We start from the raw sequence: 16,713 nt of genomic DNA, 5'->3' as shown, positions 1-16,713 counted from the left end.
GACAAGATCAAGCTTGCCGGTTTGTCGAGCTCCTGCACGCTCAAGCCGAAGACCGGCAGGCGATCCGGAGCCTCCTCAGCCAGGAGGCATCCTCAGCCGCGACCCCGGACACTCCCGCGCCGTTACCCCCGCCCGCATTATAGAAAATGGGGGAGGCGGACGACCCCGAGGCCTTCCTGGATTTGTTTGAGCGGACTGCCGAGATCTGGGGCTGGCCGCTTGGCCAATGGGCGGCCCAACTGATCCCACTATTGTCCGGGGAAGCCCAGCTCGCGGCTCAACAACTGCCAGCAACGAGCCTCCTGACCTACAGAGATTTAAAGAGAGCCATCTTGCAACGGGTTGGTCGCACTCCGGAGGAAAATAGTCAACTCTTCCGGAGCTTGAAGTTGGAGAGCTCCGACCGCCCGTTTGCCTTCGCCCAGCGGCTCCGTGACACCTGCCGAAGATGGATGCTAGCGGGGGACCGCGACGCCGATGGAATTATCGACCAGGTGGTACTGCAGCAATTCACACATCGACTGCCAAAAGGGACGGCAGAGTGGGTCCAGTGCCACCGCCCGGCGCCGTTGGAGGAAGCTGTCCGGCTTGCGGAGGACCACATGGTGGCGATCCCGAGGGCAGAAGAGCCCTCCTATATCTTCTCTCCTCCCTCTGTCTCTTCCCCCTCCCCTCTCTCCTCTCGTTCTGCTCTCTCTCCAGGTCCCGTTCCTGCCCCACGCAGACGAGGAGGACTTCAGCCGCTGAGACCAGTTCCCCGGGTGTGGGAGGCGACACCTTCCCCTACTCCAATGCCCTGCCACTCTCCCCCTCAGGGGGGGCACCCGCCGACGCAAGTGCGGGCGTAGCGCCTGGACCGGCCTGCAGGAGGTGCAGAGACCCCGGCCACTTCCGAGATCAGTGCCCTCTGATGGAGCTGGGGATGGTGGTGCGGGTCTCTGACCTCCCACAGGCTGCCCCCGACCAGGCCGGAGCGTACCGGATACCGGTAAGTGTCAAGGGGGGTACTCACCAAGCGTTGGTGGACACCGGGTGTAATCAAACCACTATCCACCAACACCTGGTTCAACCCGAGGCATTGGTCACAACTAAAACGGTGAAGGTGAAATGTGTACACGGGGATATTCACAAGTATCCGGTGGTGACCCTGACGATTAAATTCCGGGGGAAAAAGCATAGAGTGGAGGCCGCGCTTAGTTCCCACCTCACCCATCCGCTGATTTTGGGGACTGATTGGCCTGATTTTAGAGTTTTATTAAAGGGAATTTGCGCGGATGGGTCCTGTACGAAGTTAGGGAGATGTGTAATGTGCGATGCTCTGGCAGGGGAGGCGGAGCCGGGGCTGTCCTCGACAGCTCCACGTCATAATGATGAGAGAGAGGGAGAGGCTGCAACCTCTCCCCTTCTCAGGGAATTCCCTGAGGGGGATTTCCCTTTGGAGCAGTCGCGAGACGAAACCCTCAAACACGCCTTTGACCAAGTGAGAGTCATCGATGGTCAACGACTCCAGCCGGACATCGCCCTTTCATACCCCTATTTTGCGATTATAAATGAGCGGTTGTATAGAGTGACACAGGACACTCAAACTAAAGAGGATACAACCCAATTTTTGATTCCAAGGAGCCGTCGGGAAATGGTATTCCAGGCGGCTCATTATTATCCCATGGTGGGTCATCTAGGAGAAAGGAAAACACTGAACCGTCTAATAGCCCGTTTCTATTGGCCGGGCATTGGCGGCGATGTCCGCAGGTGGTGTGCGGCATGCCGCGAATGCCAACTGGTTAACCCACCGGCCACCCCAAAAGCGCCATTGCGCCCTCTCCCTTTGATCGAGGTCCCCTTTGAGAGAATTGGAATGGACCTCATCGGGCCATTAGAACAGTCAGCACGCGGACGTCGCGATATCCGGAAGCAGTGCCTCTTCACAACATCTCAGCACGCAGTGTTGCGGAGGCACTCTTCAAAATAATCTCCCGGGTGGGGATTCCGAAAGAAATCCTCACCTATCAGGGCACAACGTTTATGTCACGGATACTACGCGAACTGTACGAGTTGTTAAATATTAAATCGATTCGCTCCAGCGTATACCATCCTCAAACGGATGGCCTGGTAGAACGATTTAATAAAACCCTCAAAAACATGATTCGTAAGTTCGTGCGCGACGATGCTAGAAATTGGGATAAATGGCTCGACCCCCTGTTATTTGCAGTACGAGAGGTCCCGCAAGCCTCCACTGGCTTCTCCCCATTCGAGCTGCTGTATGGGCGACGCCCACGCGGCGTGCTTGATGTATTGTGAGAGGCCTGGAAGGAGGGACCTTCAAACAGCAAAAATGAAATTCAATACGTTCTTGATCTTAGAGCAAAACTCCACACTTTGGGACAGCTAACACTGGAGAATTTGCTCCAAGCCCAAGAACGACAGCGCTGACTGTATGACGGGAACTCAGCTAAGGGAATTTGCACCGGGAGATAAAGTGCTTGTATTGCTTCCCACATCGAGCTCTAAATTACTCGCCAAGTGGCAAGGACCCTTTGAGGTCACTCGACGAGTGGGAGATCTCAATTATGAGGTTAAACGAACCGATAATATACCACCTCAATCTCCTGAAATTGTGGAGGGAGGCGGTTCCCATGATGTTGGCTACGGTAGTTCCCGAGAAGGCGGAGCTCGGACCGGAGGTGAGTTCAAAACATAAACAGTTCACCCCGTTCACTTACGGAGACCACCTCTCCCCGAGTCAACTCGCGGAGGTTGCTAGGTTGCAACAGGAGTTTGCGGACGTGTTCTCCCCTCTACCGGGACGTACAAACCTCATCCATCACCACATCAAGACCGAGCCGGGGGTCGTGGAGCCACCCCTATCGATTACCCGAACACAAGAAAAAAATTGTTCGGGAAGAATTGGATGCAATGCTCGATATGGGGGTAATAGAAGAATCCCACAGTGATTGGTCCAGCCCAGTTGTTCTAGTGCCTAAGAGCGATGGGTCTGTGCGATTCTGTGTGGATTATAGAAAAGTCAACGCGGTGTCTAAATTTGATGCATATCTAATGCCTCGCGTTGATGAGTTGCTCGATCGGTTGGGCACTGCTCGATTTTACTCGACATTGGATTTGACGAAGGGTTATTGGCAGATCCCCTTGACACCAATTTCCCGTAAGAAAACTGCCTTCTCCACACCGTTTGGATTACACCAATCTGACACTTCCGTTCGGTTTGTTTGGGGCCCCGGCTACGTTTCAGCGTCTCATGGACCGAATCCTCAGACCACATTCAGCCTACGCCGCTGCCTATTTAGATGATATCATCATTTATAGCAATGATTGGCAGCGGCACATGCAACATCTGAGGGCGGTTCTGAGATCGCTGCGCCGAGCGGGACTCACAGCGAACCCAAAGAAGTGCGCGATTGGACAGGTGGAGGTACGGTATCTGGGGTTCCACTTGGGCCACGGGCAGGTGCGTCCCCAAATTGATAAGACAGCGGCGATTGCGACCTGCCTGAGACCCAAGACCAAAAAGGGGGTGAGACAGTTTCTGGGGCTGGCTGGCTATTATAGAAGGTTCGTGCCTAATTATTCGGACGTCACCAGCCCGCTGACTGATCTCACTAAAAAGGGAGCTCCAGATCCGGTCCAGTGGATGGAGCAGTGTCAGTGGGCATTCACGCAAGTTAAAGCTGCACTTTGCGGAGGGCCGCTTTTACATTCACCTGACTTCTCTCTCCCTTTTGTTTTACTGACAGATGCTTCAGACAGGGGGCTGGGGACTGTACTCTCACAGGTGGTGGAGGGGGAGGAGCGCCCGGTGTTGTACATTAGCCGTAAGCTCTCCTTAAGGGAAACTAAGTACAGCACCGTAGAAAAGGAGTGTCTCGCCATCAAGTGGGTGGTCCTCACTCTCCGATACTACCTGTTGGGGCGGGCCTTCACTCTCTGTTCCGATCACACCCCATTCCAGTGACTCCACCGCATGAAAGATACCAATGCCCGGATCACCCGTTGGTACCTGGCTCTTCAGCCGTTTAAGTTCAAGATGGTCCACAGACCGGGGGCGCAGATGGCTGTCGCCGACTTCCTTTCCAGGAATGGGGGGGAGTGGTAGGCAGGCCGGATGCTGCCCCGGCCTGAGTCGAGCAGTGGGGATATGTGGCAGCGGGGGCGTGGTCAAGCATCTCTCCGGAGAGAGAAAGAAAGCGGTAAGGGCGCTTACACCTGAGCTAAATTATGTCTAACACCTGTCTCTAATTTCAGTGAGCATGGGGAGAGCGGCATAAATAGAGACACACCGCATGTAGAAGAGGGAGAGCTTGGGCACCACAGACCCGAACAAGAAGCAAAGAGTTTTCTTATTACAAATGATGAGAGTTTATTTTGTGAAGTGGTGTGTGATTGTAGATTAACTTAGTGCATAACGCAAAGACTCTGAGACTACAATTGTGCTGCAGAAAGAGAAAATAAATCCTTACCTGAACCAGGAAAGCTGCTTCTCGCCTCCTCCTTACAGCTGGGTTTTCTTTATTTGTTTTACGTTTGGTTGCATATTGTAAGGCCAACTTTAGGCGTCTGATTTCCAAGGAAGGTTCATTGGCTTCTGCATAGAGACTTTGGATTGGTGATGTTCTGTAGGCTCCCAAAGCTAGTCGTATACCTTGGTGGTGTACAGTGTTCAAAAGTAGTATGTATGACTTCCTAGCTGATCCATAAATGATACAGTTTTGAGCGTACCATGGTTCTGTACAAGTTCATGAGAGTTGAGCTGTCTGCTCCCCATTTGGTTTTGGATAAAACCTTTAAAATATTCATAGCTTTAAAACATTAATTTTTTTTGTGATTTAATGTGAAGAATAAAAGACAGTTTGTTGTCAAAAGTGATACCAAGAAACCTGTTCTCTTTAACAACTTTAATGGGGACTCCATCCATAAACAGCTCTGGTTCATTGTGTAGCGCACGAAGCTGACAGAAATGCATACAGATGGTTTTTGTTTGTGAGAATTGAAACCGTTCTGTGTTGACCTGGAGTGCATTTTGTTTATCTTCAATTGTTTTTTTCGCACGATAGTATTCATGTACTTGCTCTTGTAGCAAATGTAGATATCATCTACATATAAACTACAGAGGACAGAGCCAATGACTTTTGCAATGCTATTTATTTTAATACTGAAGAGGGTTACTGATAGGATACTTCCTTGATGTACTCCAAGTCCTTGATTATGTAGGTTAGACAAGGTGTTTGCTATTTTAACTCTAAAAAGTCTGTTCGATAAAAAACTTTCAATGAAGACTGGCAGTCGACCTCTAAAATTCATTTGGTACAAATCCTTTAAAATTCCATGTTTCCACGTCGTGTCATAGGCTTTCTCCAAATCAAAGACAGCTACAATGTGTTCTTTTCTGGTAAAGGCATCACGAATATAGCTTTCAAGACAAATAAGGTGATCTGTAGAGCTTCAACCTTTCCTGAAACCACATTGGGCATTGCTTAAGCGGTGTTTAGATTCCAGTATCCAGACCAGGCAATCATTGACCATCCTCTCCATTGTTTTGCATAAACAACTGGTTAAAGCTATAGGGCGGTAGTTTATGGGGTCGTTATAGTCTCTTCCTGGCTTTGGAATAGGTATTATTTCTACTTTATGCCAGGCAGATGGGATTTTTCCCAATATCCAGATGGAGTTAAAAATTCTAAGGAGCATTTTCAGGGAAAGGTGGGGTAGATTCTTTAAAAATTGATAGTGGATTTTATCCGGTCCAACAGCTGTGTCGTGGGATTTTTTAATGGCTCGCTGTAGTTCTTCCATAGAAAAAGGTTGGTTGTATGGCTCTGTGTTACTGGAGCCGAAGTTAATCTTTTCTTTTTCTTGTTGAGCAAGAAAAGTTTGAAAAGCAGGAAGGCAGTTCTCAATAGGTGAATTTGTTTCGAAAGTTTTTGCTAGAAGGTTTGCAATATCTTGTTTTGAAGTCAAGAGTGTGCCGTGCTGTTTGATGTGTTGTATTTGAGGATCGTTGTTTTTTCCCTTCATTTTCCATATCAGGTTCCATATTTTGTATGATGGAGTACTTGCTGTCATGTTGGAAATGATCTTCTCCAGCTTTTCTTTTTTACTTCATTTATAATTTGTCTTGCTCGTGCTCTACTCATCTTGAGTTTGATAAGATTTTCAGTTGATGCATGTCTGAAGAACAGTCTTTCAGTTTTTTCCTCTTTTTTTTATAGCTTCCTTACATGTATCATCAAACCATGGAAGTCGTCTATGTTTTATATTTAAAATGTTCTTGGGACTGTATCATTAGCTATAGATATGAGCATTTCAGTGAAATTTTGCATAGCATCTGGGCTGTCTTCTGGAAACCATGTCAGTTTCTCATGACAGAGGGTTTGAAATTGATACCAACTTTTGCAATCAATTGCAAAATCAATCAATCAATTGCAATCAATTTTGCAAACAATTGCAATCAGAGGATTATTTAAAAATTTTTTATAAATAAATAAATGGCAAGAGAGAGAGAATGGCTCTTCACTCATTCTGAGGCTGTGCTGCCTGCTCCCAGTAAGTCTGGTTTGGTAAGGCGAATTGCCTGTAGTCCGCAAACTGCGGACTTGCAAAAACATTGGGTGGTACTTAGATTTTTATCTAGTCATGTTTCATTTTGTGCAGTATTTAGTAAACTTAGTAAAGCATAGCTGGCCTAAATAAAAAAATCATTCGTACCTCGTAACACCTCCCAGAATCACAGCACCCAGAACCAGCCCACTGCAGCCCACCAGCCAGCGGCCAACCAATCGATCTGTCGCTGCGTTTGGGATTGATACAGTCACTGTTGCATTTCCACCTTGCACAGCCACTGTGGTCTGTCCTCTCTTCAGCAGCCATTGTCTCAAAGGGGTTCGCTGCGAATATATTGACAATAAAGACATTGTCATATTGACATGTTTACTAAACATTCAGGGATTGCACTTTTCAAGACATTAGCTAGCTAAAAGTTTTATACAATCAACACCTGTCATATTTACTCAATAATATATGAGAGGGAGTGATATATTGAGCTTATTTGCTACGCTGCAGCATAGGTATGATGTCCATGAAACTTCACTGGTTCATTCCACGCAACTCAACCAGGCTCAAATAAATATAAACATTTGTTTGTTTTTCTGGTTTAAGATAAACATAATTGATGAGCAGTTTTTCCAAAGTCGGAGTACCTTTAACTCCAGACGCATTAAAGGGGTCATGACATGCCTTTTTTTATTATTTTAATATGTTCCTTGAGGCTTACTTATAATATTAGTAAAGTTTATTTGCACAAAAACACTTATATATTTGTAAAACATGACACCCTCATTCTAACCCGCTGTCAGAAACGCTCGGTTTTGGTGCTGCATCTCTTTTAAGACTTGACAGTAAACGCCCACTGTTGTGATCGGCTCTCTGCTCTGGACTGACCTGCTCTCTCTACTTGCCATCTCACTGCTCATCGCTATTGGGTGGGGCTACAGAAGTGATAAGGTAAAGTAGGTGTTGATGTGTTGTTATGGAGGCGGTCAGATGCAAATCTACCACAGTGTGACATCACAATGTGGAGAAAGTAGAGAATGCATTTTGGCAGCTTGGAAGAGGATTTAGGCCCCATCACAGTACAGAGACTGCACTTATCAGAGTTACAAATTACTTGCTCTTATCATCTGATCGCGGCTACATTTCTCTTCTAGTGCTTTTAGATCTTAGTGCTGCCTTCGACATGATAGATCACGACATTCTCTTGAATAGTCTGGAGAATAATGTTGGCATTAGTGGACTTGCATTAGCATGGTTTAGATCCTATTTATCAGATCGCTACCACTTTGTATGTGTAAATGAGGAATTGTCAAATCAAACAAAAGTATGGAATGCCACAGGGATCAGTTTAATGGCCTCTGCTTTTCTCCTTATACATGCTTCCCCTGGGAGATATTATCAGGAATCATAGAATACGTTTCCACTGTTATTCAGATGATGCCCAACTTTATTTCTTCTAAACCCGATGAAAATTCACAATTCTCCAAATTAGCAGAGTGTATCAATAAATTCAAATATTGGATGGCCAGAAATGTCCTTCTACTCAATTCCAACAAAACAGAGGTATTATTGGACCAAAAACCTATCAAAAATAAGCTGCTAAAATATCATTTGACTCTCAATGGATGTACTGTTATGTTGTCTTCTACAGCGAAGAACTTGGGTGTTATATTTGATACCAATCTTTCCTTTGAAAATCAAATTTCCAATGTTTGTAGAACAGCATTATTCCACCTCAGAAATATTGCTAAGTTATGACACAGGCTCTCTGTTGCTGATGCTAATTCATGCGTTCATGACCTCAAGAGTAGATTATTGTAATGCATTACTGGGAGGATGTCCAGTAAGTTCAATAAATAAACTTCAATTGGTTCAAAATGCAGCTGCAAGAGTGCTGACTAGAACCAAGAAATGTGATATTAGCCCCATTTTATCATCGTTACATTGGCTACCTATTAAATTTTGTATTCATTTTAAAATTCTGTAAACTAAGAAGTGGAATTGGAGAACCGTAGCCAGCGGAATAACATCCAAATCGTCAGAATTCCTGAAGCCGAAGAGGGTCCGGATATGGTGAAATTCCTGGAAGGGCTCTTTCCGAATCTGCTTGACATAACAGGTTATAAGCTGGAAATCGAGCGAGCTCACAGGGTTCCGGCTCGGCGATCCGCTGAGGGATCAATTCTGGCCAAATTTCTGAGATCATCCGATAAAGATCTGGTGTTACACGAGGCGAGGAGTAAAGGAAGGCTTTTTTGGAAGAACCACAGTATTTTCTTGTTCCCAGACTTTGAGAATTCAACGAGAGAAACGTGATCGATTCAAGGAATGCAAAGTTAAGGGTGTTTCACAGCCTTGGTTAAATGAAGTCACCCGTGCTCTCAGACAAGAGTGCAGAAAAAGCTGAGCGCAAGTGGAAACGAGACAAGCTTCAGGTCTCTTATGATATTTTAAAGGAATGTTTAACAAACTATCAGAGAGCTGTAAAGGAAGCAAAAGCCAAGTTTTTCTCTACATTAATCTCTGATAATGCAAATCAAAACATTATTGTTCAAAACAATCGATTCTGTTTTAAACCCAACTAAAAATGCTTTTCTGGACGCCACCCAAGAGAACTGTGAAACATTTTACTTTTTACTCACAAAATTGAGCAGATTAAAGATGCGATTGTACTTTCTCAATTTGATCAACCACTTATTCCTTCCAGCTCGCTGACTCACTTTGAACCAGTTACATCAGAACAGTTAGCAGATGTAGTCTCCAAGATGAAGTGTTCCAGTTACAAGCTGGATATTCTTTCTCCATGCCTTCTTAAAGTTTTCATGACTATCAGTTCCAGTGTGACAGCTATAATTAACAGCTCATTAGCAAGTGGAGTTGTTGCAAGTAGTTTTAAATATGCAATTCTACATCCTATGTTAAAAAAACCTTTTTTGTATCCAGCAATATACAACAATTACAGACCAATCACCAAACTCTCCATGGATTCAGGTTCACCTGTCATCTTAGTTTTATTAGATCTCAGTGCCGCATTCGACACTATCGACCATAATATTCTCCTCAATCGTCTAGAATGTATGGTTGGCATCCAGGGTATGGCCCTCCAGTGGTTTTCCTCCTATCTAAAAGAAAGGATGTTCTCTTTAAATGTAGGTAATTTTTCTTCTACGTCGGCTCAATTACAGTGTGGTGTCCCTCAAGGGTCAATTTTAGGACCCTTGTTATTTTCACTGTATATGCTTCCTCTGAGCTCTATTTTTCAGAAGTAAATTTGATTTCCAACAAATGTTAAAGACTGAAATCAATGTTTATATGGAGACCAACTGGTCCCCAGGATCCTCTGTGGGCGTGGCTTGGGAGGCACTTAAGGCAGTTCTTAGGGGTCGGATCATACAGTATGCCTCATTCACCAAAAAATCCAAAGCACGAGAACTCGTGGAATTGGAAGAGAATATTAAAAGTGCAGAGGCAGAGCTGGAGCACCGAATATCATCTGATGGCCTCAGAGAATTGACCCGTTTGAAATACAGATATAATACTATTTTGTCGTGGAAAGTGGAGTTTTGGGTGTTCAGGGCAAGACAGTCACACTTTGAGTCAGGGGACAAAGCAGGGAAGCTTTTGGCTAGATATATAAAGCAGAGAGAGTCTTTTTCTACCATTCCTTCAGTGAAATCTGCCGGTGGTGAAATATTTACCTCAGCCACTGATATTAATAATGCTTTTAAAGAATTCTATCTTGATCTCTATAGTTCCACGTCTTCGTCTACTGATAAAGATATTAGAAACTTTGTGGAACCACTAGAACTCCCTAAACTGACTACTGAGCAAAAAAATTCTCTTGATTCTGAGATAAACTTGGAGGAGCTTGATGAGGTAATTAAGGTTTTGCCGCTGAATTTTTTAGATCTTATGCTACAGAATTGGCTCCACTTTTGTTAGAAGTTTACACTGAATCTTTAAAGAATGTAAAACTTCCGTCAACCATGACACAAGCCCAGATCAGTCTGATCCTAAAAAGGACAAAGATCCATGTGAGTGTAAGAGTTACTGTCCAATTTCCCTGATCCAGCTAGATGTAAACATTTTATCAAAAATTTTGGCTAACCGATTAAGTTATGACATCTCTTATACATATAGATCAGGTGGGGTTTATTCGGGGCCGCAACTCTTCTGATAACATTAGGCGTCTCATCAATATCATGTGGTCAGTGGCGAATTGTAGCAACTGGAGTCTGATCATCGCACTTGACGCTGAAAAGGCATTTGATATGGAAGAATGGGATAATCTTTTTAAGGTTTTGGAAAAATACGGGTTCGAAAGTACATTTATTGGATGGATTAAGTTACTTTATAGACACCCAGTAGCAGCGGTACAAACAAATGAATTAATTTCAGATTATTTTACTCTGGATAGGGGCAACCGGCAGGGATGCCCTCTTTCCCCCTTATTGTTCTGTCTTGCCCTGGAACCATTAGCAGCCTAGATAAGAAAGGAGGATGATTTTCCAGAGGTGGTGGTGGGAGGTATGGCGCATAAACTCTTGCTTTACGCAGATTATATTTATTATTTGTCTCTGACCCCAGTAGATCTATGCCTTGCCTCCACAGGATTATATATTTAATTCCTTTTCTAAGTTTTCAGGATATAGTGTCAATTGGTCTAAATCCGAAGCTTTGGCTCTGACAGCATACTGCCCAGAAACAGCTTTCCAGCCGGGCGCTTTCCAGTGGCCCAAACAGGGTATTAAGTATTTGGGTATTTTATTTCCAGCAAATTTGTGTGATTGAGTTAATTTTGACGCCTTAATAAAAAGGTTTTCGAATGATGTGGACAGGTGGGCTTCATTACATTTATCTATAATTGGGAAGGTTAATGTTATTAAAATGAATTGTATTCCAAAATTCAATTACTTGCTGCAGTCTCTCCCTGTAGATGTCCCCCTCTCTTATTTCAAGCAATGATAGCATAGCTAAGTCTTTCATTTGAAATGGTAAGCGTCCCAAATTACATTTCAATAAGTTACACAGGCCAATTGACAAAGGTGGGCTAGGCCTACCCAAGATTTTATTTGATTATTATGCATTCGGTCTCAGACATTTGGCTCATTGGTCGCTTCCACCTGAGAGAGCCCCTCCATGGTTCTGTATAGAACAGGAAGTTCTTGCCCCTTTTTCGCCACTGCAGAGCCTATCAAACTAATCGGAGAAGCTAAGTTACATCCCGTTATCTCGCACTTGAACTCGGTATGGACAAAAGTGTCCAGACTGTTTAATTCGGACATTTTTTTAAATGATGCCTCGAGCATATGGCTGAACCCCAAATTATGCATCAACAAGTCCCGTTTTTGCTGGTCAGAGTGGATTGGGAGGGGGGTTACTACACTCGGTGACCTATATGAGAATGGAGTGTTGAGATCCTTTCAAAATTTGGTTCAACTTTTTGGGATTCCTAGATCTCAGTTCTATAAGTATTTACAGCTGCGCCACCTGCTCTGTACTGTTTTTGGGAGTGGTTTACGCCCCCCTAAAGCGGCAAATACTCTGGGAGTGGTGATTACTGCTTTTGGAAAAGGTCATGAGGCAACGGTGTATTACTCCCTACTAATTCAGAGTCTGGGGGATGGAACTTCAACTTCTCTTAAGAGATTATGGGAGAAAGATCTAAATTTGGTATTGGAGGAGGGAGAGTGGGCTGGGATTCTAAAAAACGTCAAATCTGCATCTAGAGATGCAACGGTTCGCCTCATGCAATTTAAGATTTTACATAGTATCTATTGGACCCCCTCTAGATTGCATAGGCTTGGTCTTAAAGACACACCCACCTGCTAGCGATGTCAATCAGAAGATGGAGACACAACCCATGTCTTTTGGGGATGTGTTAAGATTTCAGAGTTTTATGTGCGAAGTTTTGGTCTCTCAAATTTTATTTTGCCCCAGACTCTGTATCTTAGGAGATGGGGCAGTCATTAATTTGGAGAATAAGCACATGAAAAACTGGGTCCGAACTAGTTTTATGATTGCCAGACAGATCACTTTGAGGAGTTGGAAGTCAGCTGGAGTGCCCCCGTTTCAGGAGTGGTGTTCAGAGATGGCCAGAGTGGCAGCTCTTGAGGAGGGGGTATCCAGAAGACTGGGGAGTTTAGACATGTTTGTGAAGAAGTGGAGCAGATATCCGTCTTTTTTGGAGGGCTCTCGGGGAGGAACAGTAGAGAGAGTGATGTAGGGGTTTATGTGTGTGATTAGTTTTATTTATTTTATTTTTTTAAATTTATTTATTTATTAATTTTTGTTGTGTGTCTTTGGTTGTGTGACCACTGGGGTGTTGTTGGGGGTTGGATACTGATTCTGTATATGTGTGTTCTGCTATATATATTTAATGGTTGAATCAATAAAACAATTTTAATCATAAAAAAGAAAGAAAAACAGAACATTTGAGAGTAACTAGAGAGGAAAGTTTGATACACAGCGTTTCCCTCCACAAATCATCCAGAGGTGATGTAAATCTGTGATCTCATGCATCAGTGCTTGCATAGGAGTTTCTTGCAGTAGTATGTGGTGCGTTGGGTTTTTGTTTTTAAGCGAAACATTTCCTACATCTTTGTGTCTCTGCTCTATAAGTAATGCAATTATTTTTCAGTCATGAAGGAATGACATTTTGCACATATATGCAGTGGACTCCGATGACAAAGACTGTGTTCCACTCTTCAAAGGTATTCCATCCAGTGGAAAAGACTAGTTTCCAAAACAGCCATGAAACCGCAAGGTGAAGATGAGAATCGGCGTCTGGGCACATAGCTGTTCAACACCCTGGAAAGAGAAATGCGTCTGTGGAGGGCACCAGTCCTAGTTGCATTCAGGGTTCAGATATCAGTCCATCTCAGTACCAGGAGGTGATTGTGTGGATGCATGAAATGAGCAGCATATTCCAGTTCTGCTTGGAGACTTTTGCTTTAGGAGTGTGTGTTCTCAACCGCTTGCTTGCAACAGTCAAAACTCTGCTGAAATATCTCAGATGCATAGCCATCACTTCACTGATCCTTGCTGCAAAAATCAATGAAGAAGATGAGGTGATCGCATCGGTTAAAGACCTGCTGGAGCAAAGCGGATGCAAACTCTCAATAGCAGAGAATCTCACAACAGCCGGATCTCAGAAGAAGCCTTGCCTCCAGGCATCATTGCGGACCAGGCAGTGCAGCATTGTATGACCTGACACCAGCTCTGGCAGTTCAAGGGCTCCATACTGGCTTTGGGCATCATCACTTTGGAGCTGGAGAGGCTGACGCCTGATTGGTTCTCTGTTTTTACCGACCTGCTAAGAAGAGCACAGATCGAAAGCACGGAGTTCATTTGCTGCAAGGAGATGGTGGATGAGTACCTGACAGGTCTTGAGCTTCCTTTACCTACCAATGCAGTATACATTCTAGACACCACCAGTATGCTGATGTTCAGAGGATATAATATACAGGACGAGCATGGGAACACAAAGACAGCCGTCTGGGCCAGACGAGCACAGAAAGGGGATGGGGACCAAGAGATGGACGACTTCTACGATGGTTTCTGGTGCCTTTATGATGGGGACACAGCAATGAAAGCTGGAAACCACGGACCTGAGGATATGAGTGTGAATTTCCAAGAACAAATCTGTCCTCCGCTCTGGCCTTTTTCAGTGAATAAGCTAATACATGTTTCTGTGAAAGGTGGAAGCAGATTAGGTTGTTGAAACTAGCACTTTTCCTTTTATTCAGCACTTTGACTATGTTTTGATTTATTAAATTTTATTTTGTACTATTTTATTTTTTTTATTTTTTTGTATCTTTAAACGAGTTATTCAGATGCTTAATTACTACATAATGCTTTAATGATTATGGTGCTTTAACACAGATCTTTGTTCTTGGCCGATGGTTAATGGAATTATGCCTTTATAGTTTTATATATATATATATATATATTATTATGTCAATTATATTAATAAAAGGCTCTTGACATTACATATATTTAACCTATTTTGGATTTGAAGGTTTAATGTGAAATGCAACAATATTGTGAAGGTGAAAAGACATTGTGTGTTTGCTAATGTTTTTTTTTACCAAAAGCATGTTTGTCTACAATATGCATTTTTAAAGGCAGCTACTGGGATTTTTGTATTTTTTCCCCCTCAAATGTAATAGTATTTCTCAGTTTTAAACATTTACTTTTTCCTGTGTTTATTTGGTTAAAAACATTTCTGCCACGGAATAAAACTGTTGCACCACAAAAAAAATTAAAAAATTAAAAAAAAAATGTGTTTGGCATTATATTCATGTTGTTTAGCCAGAGGGGAACTGGCCCCCTTGGTTTCTCCCAAGGTTATTTTTCTCCATTAACCAACATCTTATGGATGTTGGGTTCCTTGCCACAGTCGCATTCAGCTTACTCACAGGGGATCAAAATACAATTATTATTTAATTGTTATACACAAGTTACAATCAAAAGACTTTATAGATATTACAGTTTCATTTTTTATTTTAATGCATGATTTTCTGTAAAGCTGCTTTGAAATGATGTGTTGTGAAAAGCACTATACAAATAAAAATGACTTGACTTCAACAAACGCTCTTTTTGAGTTCTGAAATTTTTATAGTACAGTGACCTCTTATTTGTGTTGGCTTTGATCATCATGAGTATCTTTATTCAGAAATAATCAAAATAAAAAATTCACGTTGAGAAGTTTCTGAAATTTGGTTGATTTTACATGGAATAATCCCACTGTCACTTTGAATGTTAAACAAGAGGTTTAATTTTTTACTCATCAAAATATCATATTCCTTTGTCTCACTATGAAAATATTTACTTGGATCGACTCTTTACGTTTGAAATATAGATTTTTGACAGTTCTTTTGACAATGCAATCATTCTGTAGGTCTGGAAAAAAGGTTTAGTCTGAATTAGGTTTTAATTGTGTAGTTTATTTGTGTATTCGTTTGAATGAATAAATGAACGAATAACTCTAATGGTTATGTAGTATTCAATGGTCACTTTTGTGCTGTATAGAAACAAAAACAAGTGATACATCAGGGGTGAAGAATAATTCAAATTTTCTACAAAATTTTCTTCATTGATATGTGTAGCTAACTAACATTTACAAAACAATAAATAGATGTTTGCAGCTACTGTGATCACACAAACGCGCTGCAAGGTGCGATAAATACTTGAATACATCATTAAATACAATAAATATATTAGAGAAAGGACATCTATAATATAATGTGATATGAACTTCGTGGTTATGACACAAGCAGCATTATCTGATTTATGTAGCTAAAGCTAATATTATTTACCTGTGCATTCACTGTGTAAAGTTGAAGTATAAAGGGGAAGTATTAATGTTTTGTAGTATGTGTAATGACATATGCAGGAGCAAGCTTATAACAGAGGTAACACTTTTGAAATATACATTCGTCTCATAACGTTTTCAAGAATCATATAACGCAATTTGCGTCAGGACATTCAGGTCATGTTCTTTTTTGGACCGGAAAACTGCAGATTTTGATAAGATATTAAAAAGGTCAACATTATAAAATCATACAGGCCAGGTGTGTTACGGCACGATATGATATCTTCATACATTATCTATAATTTGATTCATGTTTCTTACTTTGATCTGTTGAAAGGTCCTGCCAGCGGTGTGACAGCTACAAGACGCGACAAACTTGAGTGCTGGGAGGAGCATAATTTCGATCTTTAAATTATTTGTAAATTATTGTAAAACTCTTCAAAGATCCACAATGCTGATTTATACAACTGCCACGCTTCAACTCTGACCTGCGACGTCACGCCCACACTGGACTCTGACGTCATTGATTTAGTCTTCTTCTTTGTTTTTAATGGAACGTTAACAAACAGTAAAATGTGGATACCGCCACCTAATATATCGGAGCAAAGTCTTTGCAGCATGTCTGTCCACTGGCAGCCATATTTGGAACGCTCCCGGGGAGATATTTCCAGTTATGAAAGTGCAGCTCCTATCTACCTGAATAGAGAAAGACTGATATCTCCTAAACGGTTGGTCAAGATTACGATCAACCAACACAATTAAAATCAGCACTAAAATCTGACAACGCTGGTATCATAAACTTTACGTCTTTACCTCAGATTACGCTGAAAACGCAA

At 42.7% G+C, this 16,713-nt stretch overlaps 1 protein-coding gene and 1 pseudogene across 2 annotated transcripts in view; one reads left to right on the top strand and one right to left on the bottom strand.

Annotated features, from left to right (window-relative positions):
- The window catches only part of LOC127413623 (cytochrome c oxidase assembly protein COX15 homolog), a 68,049-nt gene extending 51,672 nt beyond the window's left edge, over nt 1-16,377 (bottom strand). For both annotated transcript variants that reach the window (XM_051650902.1, XM_051650903.1), the window contains exons 1-2: nt 16,199-16,377; nt 6,718-6,896 (exon numbers count right to left, since the gene is read on the bottom strand). In XM_051650902.1, the coding sequence (XP_051506862.1) occupies nt 6,718-6,896; nt 16,199-16,273 (254 nt within the window). In that variant the 5' untranslated portion in view covers nt 16,274-16,377. The remainder of the gene's footprint in view (nt 1-6,717; nt 6,897-16,198) is intronic.
- LOC127413626 (cyclin-I-like) lies at nt 13,315-14,299 on the top strand (annotated as a pseudogene).
- Nucleotides 16,378-16,713: the final 336 nt, after the last annotated feature.

The sequence above is a fragment of the Myxocyprinus asiaticus genome, chromosome 23 (assembly GCF_019703515.2).
Source record: "Myxocyprinus asiaticus isolate MX2 ecotype Aquarium Trade chromosome 23, UBuf_Myxa_2, whole genome shotgun sequence".
Classification (NCBI taxonomy): Eukaryota; Metazoa; Chordata; class Actinopteri; order Cypriniformes; family Catostomidae; genus Myxocyprinus; species Myxocyprinus asiaticus.
This window is presented reverse-complemented; position numbering and strand designations above follow the sequence as displayed.